Genomic DNA, 15708 nt, shown 5'->3' on the forward strand with positions numbered 1-15708 from the left:
AGTAAATTGTGCAGACTAAGCCATCTCTGCACTAGCCGTTGCCTTGGACAGTTTTTACTTCCATGAATACTTTTCCACTATCAGAAAAGAGGTAAATACACACTAGCCTAACACGCAGGACTAATGTGGTCGCCTGGGAGTTCTCATGTAGTACTACTTTATAGCTTGACAGATTGATGACCTGGAGGCAAAACAAAAGGTGCACACATCTGCCAACTATAGTAAATGCCCTTGTATGTTCTATCAGAAATCATGATATCAATTACACATTGGTGGCAGGCTGAACATCAAGGAGTATTGAATTAAACACAGATAAGGCTGGGTTCACACCACGTTTTCTTAAATACGGTTCCCGTATACAGTTTGGAGGAGGGGGCGGGGCTTAATCGCGGTGCCCGCACTCAGCCGTATTCGGGAACCGTATTTAATACAAGTCTATGAGCCGACCGGAGTGAACCGCAGCCTCCGGTCGACTTCGTTTTCGGCCGTATGCGGTTTCCCGACCGCAGGCAAAAACGTGGTCGACCACGTTTTTGCCTGCGGTCGGGAAACCGCCTACGGCCGAAAACGAAGCCGACCGGAGGCTGCGGTTCACTCCGGTCGGCTCATAGACTTGTATTAAATACGGTTCCCGAATACGGCTGAGTGCGGTCGCCGCGATTAAGCCCCGCCCCCTCCTCCAAACCGTATACGGGAACCGTATTTAAGAAAACGTGGTGTGAACCCAGCCTTACACTCATCCTGTACAATTCAATTTCTATACCTACTGCAGAGTATATACGCAGGCAAAATGTCTGGAACTGAAAATCTATGCATCTGACTGTTCCTGCAGCTTAGGCTGGGTTCACACCATGTTTTTGCAATACAGTTCCCGTATATGTTTTCAATTTGAAAAGGTACGGAACCGTATTGAAAACTGTATGCCAAATGATGTATCAGGTTGTGTCCATTTTGCATCCTGTACGGGGTTGTCAGTTTTTTCTCCTGTACCCAAAACCGTAGCCTACCATAGTTTTTGGTCCGGGTGAAAAACCGTATTGAAATGTATATGTTTTTTTTTTTAACATGGGAGTCAATGGGAACCGTACAGAACTGTATGTGCGTACGGTTCCATGCGGTTTTCACCATACGCTTTTTGACTTTGCACAGTTTTTTTCTTGGAATTTCAATCAAACAAGTGAAACTTTATTTAAAATGGATTGTAAAATAAAAAACGTATATGGTATTTTTTCTTAAATAACGGATGCAACCAAACATCATTTTTCAGATCGCATACGGTTTTCAACCGTATGCGGACAAAAATTTGTACACACATTTTGATACAGTGAATCCGATTTTTTTTAAAAACAAAAACCTGATACAGGAACTGTATTGCAAAAACGTGGTGTGAACCCAGCCTTATGCATGGATTTCAGCTAGCCTTGTCATGCAATTGGGATATATATGTGTGTGTGTGTGTGTGTGTGTAAAACTTATTTGTGTGTACTAATATACCTTAAAAAATAAAAATTATTGTTAAAATGGCTAGCTTCATGAAGGGAAGATTATTGGCTAGGCTCATCAATAGTATTATGACTATCCCCATCAATGTACATTCGGTGCCAGTACGTGTAAGGTCCACACTACAGAGAATCTTTGCAAACTGAACTTGCAGCAGCTCCCCATTGGGAGCAGCAGCTCCCCATTTCAATGGGAGCTCCACTGCACAGCTTGCACAGTTGAAGTTCCACAATGGAACTTCCAATGAGAAATTGGATTCAGGCAGAAGACTAAACATGTTCCATCTTCTAGCAGAATCCTCTGGAGAAGTGCCATTTGTCAATGGGATGGTGCTTATGTCTGTGGAAAATTGCCACGGACATAAGCACCGATTCTGGACCATTTAAGAACGCCGCAAATATACCCTATATACAGTTTATGACTTCATCAACACCACTGAAAATATTTCTTACCTGTATCTTTGGCAACTTCTGAGACATCCAAGTTTCTCATTTCAGCCATATAGCCCAAGACAGTGAAAATGACGAAGCCGGACACAAAACTGGTCATACAGTTAACTGTACTTGTCACCAATGCATCCCTGTTACGTACAGTTCACAGAAGTTTCCAGTTAGAATAAGCAAAGGCATATTTATATATTTATGAATGACATACATATAGGGGGAGATTTATCGAAACCTGCCCAGAGGAAAAGTTGCTGAGTTGCCCATAGCAACCAATCAGATTACTACTTTCATTTTTGAAAAGGCCTCTGAAATTGATTGGTTACTATGAGCAACTCAGCAACCGTTCCTCTGGACGGGTTTTAATAAATCTCTCCCATAGTTCATGTACACATAGTGATGAAACATAAAGAGAGATTGAGATGAAGACCTGCTAACGATGAACCACACTTTTCCTCAAAGGTAAATCAAGACTTTCCTTTCATTTCTGATCACTCATACAGCTCTAGACAACACCAGTGTACCTACCACAATGCTGCATAGTAAGGTCCCCCAACCTGCCCCCTTCCTGCTTTAGCTTGCCTGCAGCAACGGTAGCATCTCAATGATTAAAGGGGTTATCCAGGAAAAAACTTTTTTTTATATATCAACTGGCTACAAAAAGTTAAACAGATTTGTAAATTACTCCTATTAAAAAATCTTAATCCTTTCAGTACTTAAGAGTACTTCTGAAGTTGAGTTGTGCTCTCTGATGACACCTGTCTTGGGAACAGCCCCATTTAGAAGCAAATCCCCATAGCAAACATCTTCTAATCTGTGCAGTTCCCGAAACAAGCAGAGATGTCAGCAGAGAGCACTGTTGCCAGACAGAAAACAACAACTCAACTTCAGCAGCTGATAATTATTGAAAGGATTAAGATTTTTTAATAGAAGTCATTTACAAATCTGTTTAACTTTCTGGAGCCAGTTGATATATAAAAAAAAGTTTTTTTCCTGGAATACCCCTGTAAACCATCCTGCTGCCGTTGTTTCTTATTTTTTTCCCCCCATTTTTGCTCATATTGCACCATGTAGTACATCAGCAACCGCTTCTCCCCCTATATGCCATCTATAGTATTATTCTGTGTAAATCATCCCTCAGCACAGTGCTTCTTTTTCTAACATGATGTCATGATGGAGTATGTGCTTTGATTGGAAAGCAACATAAGAGAAAGAAAGTCCATGTATGTGTACTGATGGCAAACAGTCCAGCTCTGATCCTGCCCCTTGAAATGTGGAGCGTGAAAAATTATCTGTGCACCAAGGAGAAGATTATCAGAGGATTCATTTTAAATTGCATTACTGCTATTACTGCTATGTTATTAGCGTACATTTTGATCATATATTGTGCACTAGTGTTGCTCACGAATATTCGCATATTCACGAATTTGCGAATATTGCGAATATAGCACTATATATTCGCAATTACGAATACTCGCTTTTTTTTTTCTTTGTTCACACTACACATCACCGTGATGTCTAGTGGTACGCCCCCTGCACCTGAAAGCTTTGGCTCTCGCACCCCGCACTTCCAGCTGTTGACTTGCTGTCTGCTGTATGGACACGTGGAATAAAGGATTGTTTGGCAAATACTTCTCAGTGGGTGAGTGCAGCTTTTTTTCAAGTCTTCTGCTTTTCATGTTTTACACATCACAGTGATCACTGCATCCCTCTCTGCGTCGCATATTCGCAAATATTGAGCCCTCCCTTATTTAATGGTATAGGGAACTAATGGGCTAGTGCAGTGGTCTCCCACCTGTGGACCTTCAGATGTTACAAAACTATAACTCCAGCATGCCCGGACAGCCAACGGTTTTGCAACATCTGGAGGTCTGCAGGTTGGAGACCACTGCACTAGCCCATTAGTTCCCTATACCATTAAAGAAGGGAGGGCTCAATATTCGCGAATATGCACATATATTTTCGCATATGCGCATACATTTTCACATATGCAAAAAAAAAAACGAATATGCGTAGTTGGCGAATATATGACAAATATTCGTCCATATATTCACAAAATATCGCAAATTCGAATATGGCCTATGCCGCTCATCACTATAGTGCACCATCCCACCTTGGTAAAGTGTCCTCATTGGGATGAACCCCACACTATAGATATACGTCTCATGGGCTAGTACCAAGCCTACAAATTTTGGGCATGTAAAATCCAGCTATTCCCTGTATAAAACCACCCAGGGGGATGGGTGGAGTGCACAACCAAGATGGAGGCAGCCATTCCTCCCAGTGGGTTGCCACCATCTTGATCTTACATGCCACCCAATTACCCTGGTTTGTTTTAAGCAGAAAATAGCTGGATCCTACATAGCCAGATTATTAGCGCTAACCCAGGAGAGGCAAATACTGTATAGTGTAGGGTCCATTGTGATGCGGTCACCTTACCATGTTGGGATGGTACACACTATGGAGGAGATATATCAAAACCTGTCCAGAGGAAAAGTTGCTGAGTTGCCCATAGCAACCAATCAGATTGCTTCTTTCATTTGTCAGAGGCCTTTTCAAAAATGAAAGAAGCGATCTGATTGGTTGCTATGGGCAAGTGTGCAACTTTTCCTCTGGACAGGTTTTGATAAATCTCCCCCTCTATATGATCTTATAATCATACTTCACTATACCATGGAAACATCTGACTAAGGGTTTGTGTCAGTCTCCAAACTTTCGTCTACGACTGTATACTGCAAATTTTTGCCCCTCCCCCCCATTGAAGTTGTATATTTGAACATATACACATGCATTTACATATTTTGTAAGCACCTGGTACCCCACCTTCTCTGTATCTGTGTGGAGACAATTTTAATGTCTGTGATAATGTTTCTAGTCATATCTCAACAATAGTGTTGCTCATGAATATTCGCAATTCCAATATTCATCGCGAATATCGCATATTCGCGAATATTACGTATTTCGCGATTAAAATTCGCTATTATGAATATTCATCTTTTTTTCAAACTGTATTAAAAACTGAGCACATTGTAGGGATCTCCTTCGATTGATAAATGCAATGCTTGTATCATTAAAGACCCAGGGATGAGACTGTGAGGCGAAAGGTTTATGCATGCGAATATTCGCATTGCGAATATTCGCAATACAAATATTCGCAATGCGAATATTCGTGGAAATTCCGCCCTACTTATGCCTGTGAGCCAATGAGAGTTCTGCAAGCACAGTTGTCAGAGCTTAGCAACGTCCCTAGCAACGTCCCTCGCCAGATGTTATAGCGCATGCGCAGACGAGCGAAATTTCGCTATTAATTTCCCATTCGCAATAGCGAAATTTCACAATTCAAAAAAACATCACGAATATAAGGAATATTCGAATTTCACAAATATGGGACGAATATTCGTCCTCATATTCGCGAAATATCGCAAATTCGAATATGGCATATGCCGCTCATCACTACTCAACAAAGTATTCTACACAGATGCTTTCTTACTTTGGTGTTGTTGTGCTGTTTGTAGGTATGCTACTTTGTACTGCATTGACTCCTATAGGTGCTATTTTGTTTAAACTGTCATACAACACGTAAAAAGGAAGACATTTAAATAATAAAATGTACAATTACATTTATTATAAGGTTTATTTAAAACTTACTGGTAGCAGTTGTTGTGAAATTTATTGTAGCTAGCGAAAGCGAGTAAAACTCCAAACCCAGGGCCCAGTGAAAAGAAAATTTGCGCTGCTGCATCCACCCAGACCTATAAGGACAAAGTACACGGAGGAAAGGAAATTAAATTTCTCAGCTGAAATCAAGTAATATTTATGTATGCATAGAGAAATGTAATGAAATCATGGCAGGCACACTTCATAGTCTAATACAGACAGATGCTTACATTGTACTAACATTGCTTTTTTAAATTTAATAATACACTGAAAACTCAATTTTAACCATTTTCTATTTTCCATATATCGCCATATAAAGCAGGCTAGCTATAGTGATACAATCTCGATAGGCTGAAGCCATTGCTAGATAGTAGATCTGAATGCAGATTATATTTCTTTCATTAGTAGCTTAATATTAAAAAGTCAACACATAACCAGTGATAAGAGGGATAACATGGCATTGGAGCACCAGCCCCTATATTGAGAAAAAAGCTTAAAGGGGTACTCCGGTGGCAAACTTTTTTTAAATCAACTGGTGCCAGAAAGTTAAACAGATTTGTAAATTACTTCTATTAAAAAAATCTTAATCCTTCCAGTACTTATTAGCTGCTGAATACTACAGAGGAAATTATTTTCTTTTTGGAACACAGTGCTCTCTGCTGACATCACGAGCACAGTGCTCTCTGCTGACATCTCTGTCCATTTTAAGAACTGTCCAGAGCAGGATATATTTGCTATGGGTATTTTCTCCTACTCTGGACAGTTCTTAAAATGGACAGAGATGTCAGCAGAGAGCACTATGCTCGTGATGTCAGCAGAGAGCTCTGTGTTCCAAAAAGAAAAGAATTTCCTCTGTAGTATTCAACTTCTTCCACTTTTAATGTGACCTATAACGTGAACAATTCAATTGCAAAACAGACTAAAATCTTTGAGGGGGGGAAGAAAAATAAAATACAAAATAACCTGGTAGCATATGTGCGCACACCCTCTTATAACTGGAGATGTGGCTGTGTTCAGAATTAAACAATAACATTCAAACTCATGTTATATACAGGCAATTTCACACCTGCCATCATCATGAACGGGGGGGGTTGGTCATGGGAGAAGTGAGCCCTAAAGCTGTCCCTATAAACCACTCTCCCTGCCTTCTTGCCCATCCGCCCTAAATGACGGATCAGCAACTTGGAGCCGGTCCTTTCCTAGCGCTAAAGTGCATGGGCATCAAAGTCAACAAAATAAACGGAACTATGCATGTCGGGGAAAAAGTCAGGAACATACAGTAACCAACAAACAGATTTATAAATACAAACAAGACAGGATATAGCATACTAACATAAAATGGGTCAGGAAATCAAGGGCACTATTCACATTGGACTCAGAACAAAGAACACACTAGACACCCCACTCCAAACATGGAGGGACATCAATACCAAAGCCAGATAGACTCCTAGCCAGCGGCCACTCTCCACCGACTGATCAGAATACTGTCCTAGGAGGAAACAGAAATACAAAATACAAGCAAACATGGGTACAGGCACAAGACTCACTCACTCCTAGATAGATGGATTAGCACAAGGCTCAGAGAAGATTCTATCCTAGGAGTAGCTGGAATGAACAAGGTAAAAACAGGACTGACATAACACGCACGACTAATATATATCAAGGTAAATGCAGAATGAACATACACAAATACCAAAAACCCGACAATATACTAAAACAAAGCAGGATAAAATCTATATATCAAACAGGACAGATAACCATGGTTAAACTCAGGATATGTTGTTTTTTGCAAACAGCTTTGGTAAATGTTGCAAATAAACCTGCAGTAATTGTCAATGGGGGAGTGAATACTTTTACGGCTGTATTATTGACCTGTATCTGTTCAAATATCATTTTTACCTCAGTGGTCAGTAACTTGTCCCAGTCTGGCTTCAGGTAAAATAAAACTCCCCTCCAAGCTCCTGGGAGTGTTGCTCCTCGTATTAATAGTAATGTAAGCACAATGTATGGAAATGTTGCAGTAACCCACACTACCTGTAAAGAAGACATTAAAACTCAATTATAATTATTATTCTTTTTTTTATATTTAAGGACACTTATCAACCAGCTCTAATTTGCAGGGAAATATAGCAAATGTTTAATTTCCCTGCAGCGCTACCACAGGGCAAATTATGTATTTCATGGTTACATAGTACATGTGGCTTAAAAAAGATAAAAAGTAAGGGTACGTTCCCACCTGGCGTATTTTGCTTCGTATTTGCTGCATATTTTCCTATCCATTGACTTCAATGGGAAATAAAATACGCAGCAGCAAATACGCAGCAAAATATGCCGGGTGGGAATGTACCCTCAAGAAGTATGGGTGGATACTAAATTTCTACATATCTATTAATGTTATTTTGTACTAAAAATGCATCTAACCCCTAGGCGTCACAGAGCATAAATATACGCCATTGTTGTCTGGGACTTAATGTACACCCAGGAACGTTAAAGGATTATAAAGCAAGCACAGGAGCTGCGCCGCTAGTGACCGGCGATCCCTCTGCTCCCTGTCAAGAACCCTTTAGACACCGAGATCAATGCCGATCATGGCATCTAAATTATTAAGTCACAGATGCCGTTTAGCTCAGGTAGCTAATCGGCCCCCGAGACATGATTGCCGGGTCTGATGAGCTAAAATTATGGGGGAGGGTTCTCTTACCTGCCTCCAGTCACCGGATTGACAATCCATTGTGCAGCCTGGCTCAACCAGGCTGTATCAGTGGAACATCAATGAAACTGTATAATGCTATGCAAAAGGTATAGTATTATACAGTGAATACAATCCTAATGGTCCCCTATGTGTAAAATAAAAATGAAAAAATAAATTACTATAAATAATTAAATTAAAGTAATGCCCCCTCCCATAGACATGAATGGAGGGGGTGTGGCATGATGTCACGACCACGGCCGTCCAAACCCAGCGTTCTAAAAATAATTTTCAGAAAGTCGGGTGCTGCATGGAGATTGTGTTGGGTCCCCTTTGGATAGGGGATAAGATGTCTAAGGGCGGAGTACCCCTTTAAGGGACTGGACCTGTTTTAAAGACCTGAACTGTTTTTGCTGTAACCAGTTCATATTTTCAGTAACCAGTTCGAAAATGCTTTTTTAAATCTATATACCGGTATGTAAATAAATATATGGATAGAAACCAAAGTATTTTGCAGCACTACTTAGCCAATCAGATGTGTGTGGTGCCAGCACCCAAGGGACCCAACCACGGTCCTAATAGATGCCACGAAAGCAATAGTGCAGCACTCCAGTTTATGCAAAAAGCAGATAAAAATTTATTCACTCATGTCAAAAAAGAAGCAACATTTTTTATGGAGGAACTGAACCATTGCTTCCTTTGTACATATATATATATATATATATATATATATATATATATATATATATGTAGACATTCTTAAGGTTTATACTGACCTTTCCAGAAGTTTTGACCCCTTTCCAAATGCTGAAGTACACAATAGTGAAGATAAGGAGTAGGCAAAGACAAAGCTGCCAGCTGACTCCTCCAAGATCCTGTAGACCTTTTGATTTGTGTATCTGCAGTACAAGTCGACTGAAAGTAAAAGTAAGACCGTAAGTGTATGAATTATTAGTGATGAATACCTGGGAAATACGATAAATACTAAAATAACAGATTATTGTCAAGGGATGAATAGTTCTGTACAGTGGTTCCTCAGGTTACAATATTTTTCCAGGAAGACCATTGTATGTTGAGACCATTGTATGTTGAGGCCAGAACTCTAAACCCCCACCAGCCTGATGGGGTGACACCCAGATCCAACACCGCCCTCCCTCGGTCGGCAGATTGCATATTATCACCGAAGTGGAGCGAGTCCACAAGCACCACGCCTAACACCACCCCCGGTCAACAGATCATATATTATTACTGAAGTGAAGCAAGTCCACTAGCAATGCCCCCCGGTTGAAAGAAATCAGTAGCGAAGTAGGAGCATCAGAGCAGGTTCACTACCACCCGCCCCGCATACTCATCTTTCGGAGTTTGGCGTGACAGGACGTCAGCAGTGGCAGGGCGCAGCTTGATGGACGTCCTCCACGTGCCTCATCCACAATGGTCTGGTCCATGCCGGACCAGTGCAGGCCAGAACGTGACAAACCATGGAAGAAGCAGCAGCTAGTAAGGAACAGTGGGGTGCACCTGACCCTGGTAAGCTTCTCCCAGGGCTGGGAGAAAGGGGGTGCTGGGGGGCTCTAAGCTTTTGTTGCTGGTGGCAGATGGGGGGCTACTTACCACCTTGTTGCGGGCCTGGGCCTCTTCTTCTGTAGCCCCACCTCTAGCGATGACATCCCTAGAGGTGGAGCTACACAAGAAGACACTCACAGCCTGCAAAGACAGTGGTAAGAATGGTTCTGTTCACATTATCTGTTTTTAGCATGCCCTTTAGTTTTAAAATGGCATGTTGAAAATGTATAATGTGAATGGACCTTTTCTGACAGTGTCTTCCCAAGCAGGGAGCCCACAGCTGTTGCTAAACTACAAATCCCATCATTCCCAGACAGCCAAAGGCTGTTTGGGAACACACTGCTTTATGGGTGCTCTCCCCAGTGAAGAGCGCCAAAATTTTTTTGTAATGTACCATATTTTGTTATTTTCTTTTCTTCTTGTTTCAGATACTTGTATCCTATGGACTACATTGATGACCTGAGTTTCTCAAAATTTTTAATAAAATTGTTAACGAGGGCTGGTTGTGGGGGAGTGTTTTCGTAATAATTATTTTTTCCGTGTGGTGTTGTGTTTTTTTTTTACTTTACTTTACAGGCTTAGTAGTGGAAGCTGTCTTATAGATAGAGGTCATTACTAAGCCAGACTTAGCATTAGCCCCAAAACCAGGTAGTGCTAACCCCCAATTATTACCCCGGTACCCACCGCCCCAGGGGTGCTGGGAAGAGCCGGTACCAACAGGCCCGGAACGTCACATATGGCGCTCCTGGGCCTAGGGGGTAACAGGCGGGCGTTATTTAGGTTTGGGAGGGCCAGTAACAATGGTCCTCACCCACCCTGGTAATGTCATGCTGTTGCTGCTTGGTTTCTATTTAGCTGAGAATGAAAAGACGGAGAACCACACACATTTTTTTTTTCAAAATAAATAAAAACGTGTGTGGTTCCCCTTTTCATTCTCAGACAGATATCAACCAAGCAGCAAAAGCATGACGTTACCAGGGTGGGCGAGGAGCATTGTTACTGGCCCATTGTTACTAGGGTGACACCATTTTCTACCGCACCGAGTGACACCAGCCCTAGCAATTCCACTGAGTAGATACCTAATACAGATAAAACAAATCCTTATATATAAAGTAAGAAAGATCTGCTAAAAACTGTAAATCATTGTCTATGTGGAGTACAGGAGCTTCTTCAGGGTTCTGTACAGTACACACAATGTCCTAAAAAAGTTAAATGGAGCTGCCCTCACTTGGTGTCGAAAGGAGCAGTTAATCCTGGCACAGGTAAAGAGTACAGAACATGTAGTACCCTCATGTAGTGTAGGGAGGCGCTACCAGTCAGTGCATGCACCTCAGTAATACAGGGGTTTTACCAGTGAATGCCCATTCAGATCTGGACTGTCCATTGCATTGTATGTTGAATTTGTTTTTAAAGGAGTAGTGCAGTGAAATATAACTTATCCCCTATCCAAAGGATAAGCTTGGGGTCCGACCGCTGGGACCCCCGTGATCTCCTCAACGGGGCCCCGGCTGTCGTTCCATCCCCCGCAGGAAGCCGCGGCCGACACGCTCCCTCCATGTATCTCTATGGGATACATGGAGGGGGCATGTCGGCATGCCCCCTTCCAGAAGACTGCCGGGCGCCCCGTTCAGGAGATCACAGGGGGTCCTTTGGATAAGGGATAAGTTATAGTTCACTACAGAACTCTTTTAAGTTACAATGGTCCAGAAAAGACCCAAATATTGTAACCAGAGGCTATTGTAAGTTCAGGGACCACTGTACTAACTGTTAATGGAATACTGCTAGGGCTGCCAGTGTGGTCTGTCTGGCTTATAACTCTCTGCAAGGTCCGCTACTGAAGAAAGGGGTCTTGGGAGACGTTGTGTGTACAACACATTCTGGTCTTTGTAGCATATACACATCGCTCACATAGAAACAGAGCAGAGAGTGCTAAGCTGCGCGCTTCCTGTCCTGATCTTGCCTAGGACATGTCAAACCTTGTTCTTTTTTTTTTTTTTTTTTTTTTACAGGTACACTTTAAAGGGGTACACCGCTGGAAAACATTATTTTTTTTTTAAACCAACTGGTGCCAGAAAGGTAAACAGATTTGTAAATGACTTCTATTTAAAAATCTGAATCCTTCCAGTACTTATCAGGTGCTGTATGCTCCACAGGAAGTTATTTTCTTTTTGAATTTCCTTTCTCTCTGACCACAGTGCTCTCTTCTGACACCTCTTTCCATTTTAGGAACTGTCCAGAGTAAAAGCAAATCCCCACAGCGACCCTCTCCTGCTCTGGACAGTTCCTAAAATGGACAGAGGTGTCAGCAGAGAGCACTATGGTCAGGCAGAATAAAATTCAAATAGAAAATAACTTTCTGTGGAGAATACAGCAGCTGATAAGTACTGGAAGGATTAAGATTTTTAAATAGAAATAATTTACAAATCTGTTTAATTTTCTGCTACCAGTTGATTTGAAGAAAAAAAAAGTTTTTCAGTGAAGTACCCCTTTAAGGCAGTGCTTTCCAAACAGTGTGCCTCCAGCTGTTGCAAAACTACAACTCCCAGCATGACCGGACAGCCGATGGCTGTCCGGTCATGCTGGCAGTTGTAGTTTTGCAACAGCAAGAGACGCACTGTTTACAGAACACTGCTTTTAGGAACTTAGAACAACTTTGTTAAAAACATTTTGGACAAAAAAGGACTAGACAAGACAAGAGTGAGAGGACTTCTGCTTTAATGCGTCCTCATGTATTATATACACATCATTATACACGGTACTTGGGTTTTGAGTCTTTAATGTTATTTCTAACATCTGATCACTTGAAAACAATGTCAGCTCACATTATACATGGTAAACCTCCGTTTACGATGCAGTCAATGATATTACTAAATAATATTAATACTACATCATATTAAGTTATGTTTGCTCTATTTATTCCGACAGTCTATTTACGTCAGAACTGGAAAGCATAAGGTTGGAGTATTAGTCTTACTAACTTGTCGACCATTCCAACTACCCTGATAGTCGCTTAGACTTCACCACACTTACATGCACTTACGTGTAAAACTCCTCTGCTGGTGAAATAGAACTGTTGATCCATGTCACGCTACTATTCTGAAAATAGTTGGTGCAGTTCTCTGTGTTCCACTCGTTGCGGCAGCTGGTCCAAGGCAACTCAGACCGGAATGAGAATATGAGGTAGTAGAGAGCCCAGGCCATTATGGTGTTATAATAAGATGCTACATAAAGTGCTATTATACAGATAGCATAACCAATTCCTGGAGAGTGAACAGACAGAGCAGAAGAGTCAACATTGTATATCCAATAGGTTTCAGGGGTACTGCAGCGAAAAGTAACTTATCCCCTATACACAGTATATGTGCCAGATCACGGGGGGTCCGATTGCTGGACCCCCCGCAATCTCCTGAATGGGCCCCAGCTCTCTGAGAGGGGTGCATACTGGGGTCGGCACATGCTCTTTCATTCTCTGAGGGAGCGTTCAAGAGACTCGAATGCTGGCATCTTCAGCGCTCCCATAGAAATGAATGCAGCGTGTGCTGACCCCAGCATGCGCTCCTTTCAGAGACCCGGGGACCGATAAGGAGATTGCGGAGGGTGCTAGTAGTTGGACCCCCATGATCTGGCACATATATTGTGGATAGGGGATAAGTTACTTTTCACTGCATCATAACCCCTTTAAAGGGGTACTCCAGTGGAAAACAATATTTTTTTTTAAATCAACTGATGCCAGAAAGTTAAACAGATTTGTAAATTACTTCTATTAAAAAATCTTAATCCTTCCAGTACTTATCAGCTGCTGTATACTACAGAGGAAGTTCTTTTCTTTTTTAATTTATTTTCTGTCTGACCACAGTGCTCCATGTCAGGAACAGTTCAAAGCAAGTTAGGTTTGCTATGGGAATTTGTCTCCTGCTCTGCACAGTTCCTGGCATGGACAGAGGTGTCAGCAGAGAGCACTGTGGTAAGGCAGAAAATAAATTCAAAAAGAAAAGAACTTCCCCTGGAGCATACAGCAGCTGATAAGTACTGGGAGTTAAAAAATCTTAATCATCTTGATGTGCTAGGGCGGCCCTTTCCATGACTGGTAAGTAGTCAGCTCTTTCCCTTGCAGTTCAGGGCTTCTTTGTGACCTCTACTGTCCCTTTCTGGTCGCTCTTACTAAAGCTTTCATTGCCTTCTCCACCTTTTCCTTACCATATGGTATGTTCAGCATTGTTTTAACTTGGTGTTCATGTTTTTGTCCTTTTTGGCCTTCCAAAGCTACTGGACTTCTATTTGTTTGCCTATTTTATTGCACACCTTGTATGTGTACTGTTTCCTTTTTGAATATCAATAAAACTCTATTGAATTTGAAAAAAAAAAATCTTAATCCTTTCAATAATTATCAGTTGCTGAAGTTGAGTTGTTGTTTTCTGTCTGGAAACAGTGTTCTCTGCTGACATCTCTGCTTGTCTCGGGAACTGCACAGAGTAGAAGAGAGGTTTGCTATGGGGATTTGCTTCTAAACTGGGCGGTTCCCGAGACACATGTCATCAGAGAGCACTTAGACAGAAAAGAACAACTCAACTTCAGCAGCTCATAAGTACTGAAAGGATTAAGATTTTTTTTTTATAGAAGTCATTTACAAATCTGTTTAACTTTCTGGAGCCAAATGATATATAAAAAAGAAGTTTTTTTCCTGGATAACCCCTTTAAAGATTTTTAATAGAAGTAGTTTACAAATCTGTTAAACTTTCAGGCACCAGTTGATTTTCCACTGGAGTACCCCTTTAATAACCATGCATATCATTGTCATACTGAAGGTTGTATCAGATAATATAGGGTATCCCTAGAGTCTGGACTCATGCAAAAGGCATTCTCTTTTTTTTTTATAAATCTTTCAACAGCATTGCAAGATTCATATGAACCCGATTTCCACATTTCTATCAATTTCAGCGCATCCATTCATGATGCATTACTTCAGGTAATTCATATCTGTGATTTCCACTGAGTACACCTTCTTCTTTAACACACCCAAAGTCAAGGTGGCTAAGGTCTGGGGAGAAAAAAGACCATTCCACATGACTGCGTCTTCCAATCCAGTTGGGGAAATCATCATTCAGCCAATCTCTTACCACTGTGGTGTAATGGTCAGAAGCTCCATCCTATTGGAACCATTAAGAGAGTCCTTCACACAGCCTTTCAATTTGGGGTATTAACTGGTCTCTCAACATGGCAGGGTATGTGTCACCAATGACATGATCTTCAGAGAAAAATGGTCCCAACACATGAGCTTTCCACAAACCAAAAAGTTAGTTACAGTTAGTGATATTTCCTAAGTGTCCAGACTTTAGGGACACCATGCATAATAATGACCTTGGTGGACCTAGGGGTAAATCCTCAGAGTATGACGTGTGCTCCTTGTGGTTCATAATATTTATTTATTTATATGGGGCGGGGTAAGATTAATAGACTTTTGGGCATTTATAACTGTTCTCGGATATTAAGTTGCCATCTTACCTTTAAATAAGGGACATACTTTCCTCCATACAGAAATGCAGCCATTTCGGTGATACTGACCCAAGGCCAATTCCATGTAGAAGAGAGGAATTCCACCAAACACAGCCATGATGACATACGGGATGAGAAATGCTCCTAAAATGACAAAGGTTTAGGAACTTTAATGTCTCAGTATAATACTACGGTTCCAAGTCGATGAAAAATTATAATTTCAAGGTGTTGACAACATTGCCCCAAAGATAAAATTGTCTCTCCAACCTATGGTCATATGGATGGTAATTGCTTTGTTGATAAAGTTATACAGTCCCATACAACATACAATTACATGTTATGCATATACAAACACAGTGCAAT

General features: G+C 41.3%; 1 protein-coding gene across 4 annotated transcripts in view; it reads right to left on the bottom strand.

The window, feature by feature from the left end:
* Positions 1–15708, bottom strand: part of SLC6A4 (solute carrier family 6 member 4) — a 124966-nt gene that overhangs the window by 25258 nt on the left and 84000 nt on the right. For all 4 annotated transcript variants that reach the window (XM_056558995.1, XM_056558994.1, XM_056558996.1 and 1 more), the window contains 6 exons: positions 15355–15489; positions 12893–13112; positions 9066–9204; positions 7500–7634; positions 5592–5695; positions 1953–2080 (listed from right to left, as the gene is read on the bottom strand). In XM_056558995.1, coding sequence (XP_056414970.1) covers positions 1953–2080; positions 5592–5695; positions 7500–7634; positions 9066–9204; positions 12893–13112; positions 15355–15489 — 861 coding nt within the window. The remainder of the gene's footprint in view (positions 1–1952; positions 2081–5591; positions 5696–7499; positions 7635–9065; positions 9205–12892; positions 13113–15354; positions 15490–15708) is intronic.

The sequence above is a fragment of the Hyla sarda genome, chromosome 2, assembly GCF_029499605.1.
Source record: "Hyla sarda isolate aHylSar1 chromosome 2, aHylSar1.hap1, whole genome shotgun sequence".
NCBI classification, from domain to species: domain Eukaryota; kingdom Metazoa; phylum Chordata; class Amphibia; order Anura; family Hylidae; genus Hyla; species Hyla sarda.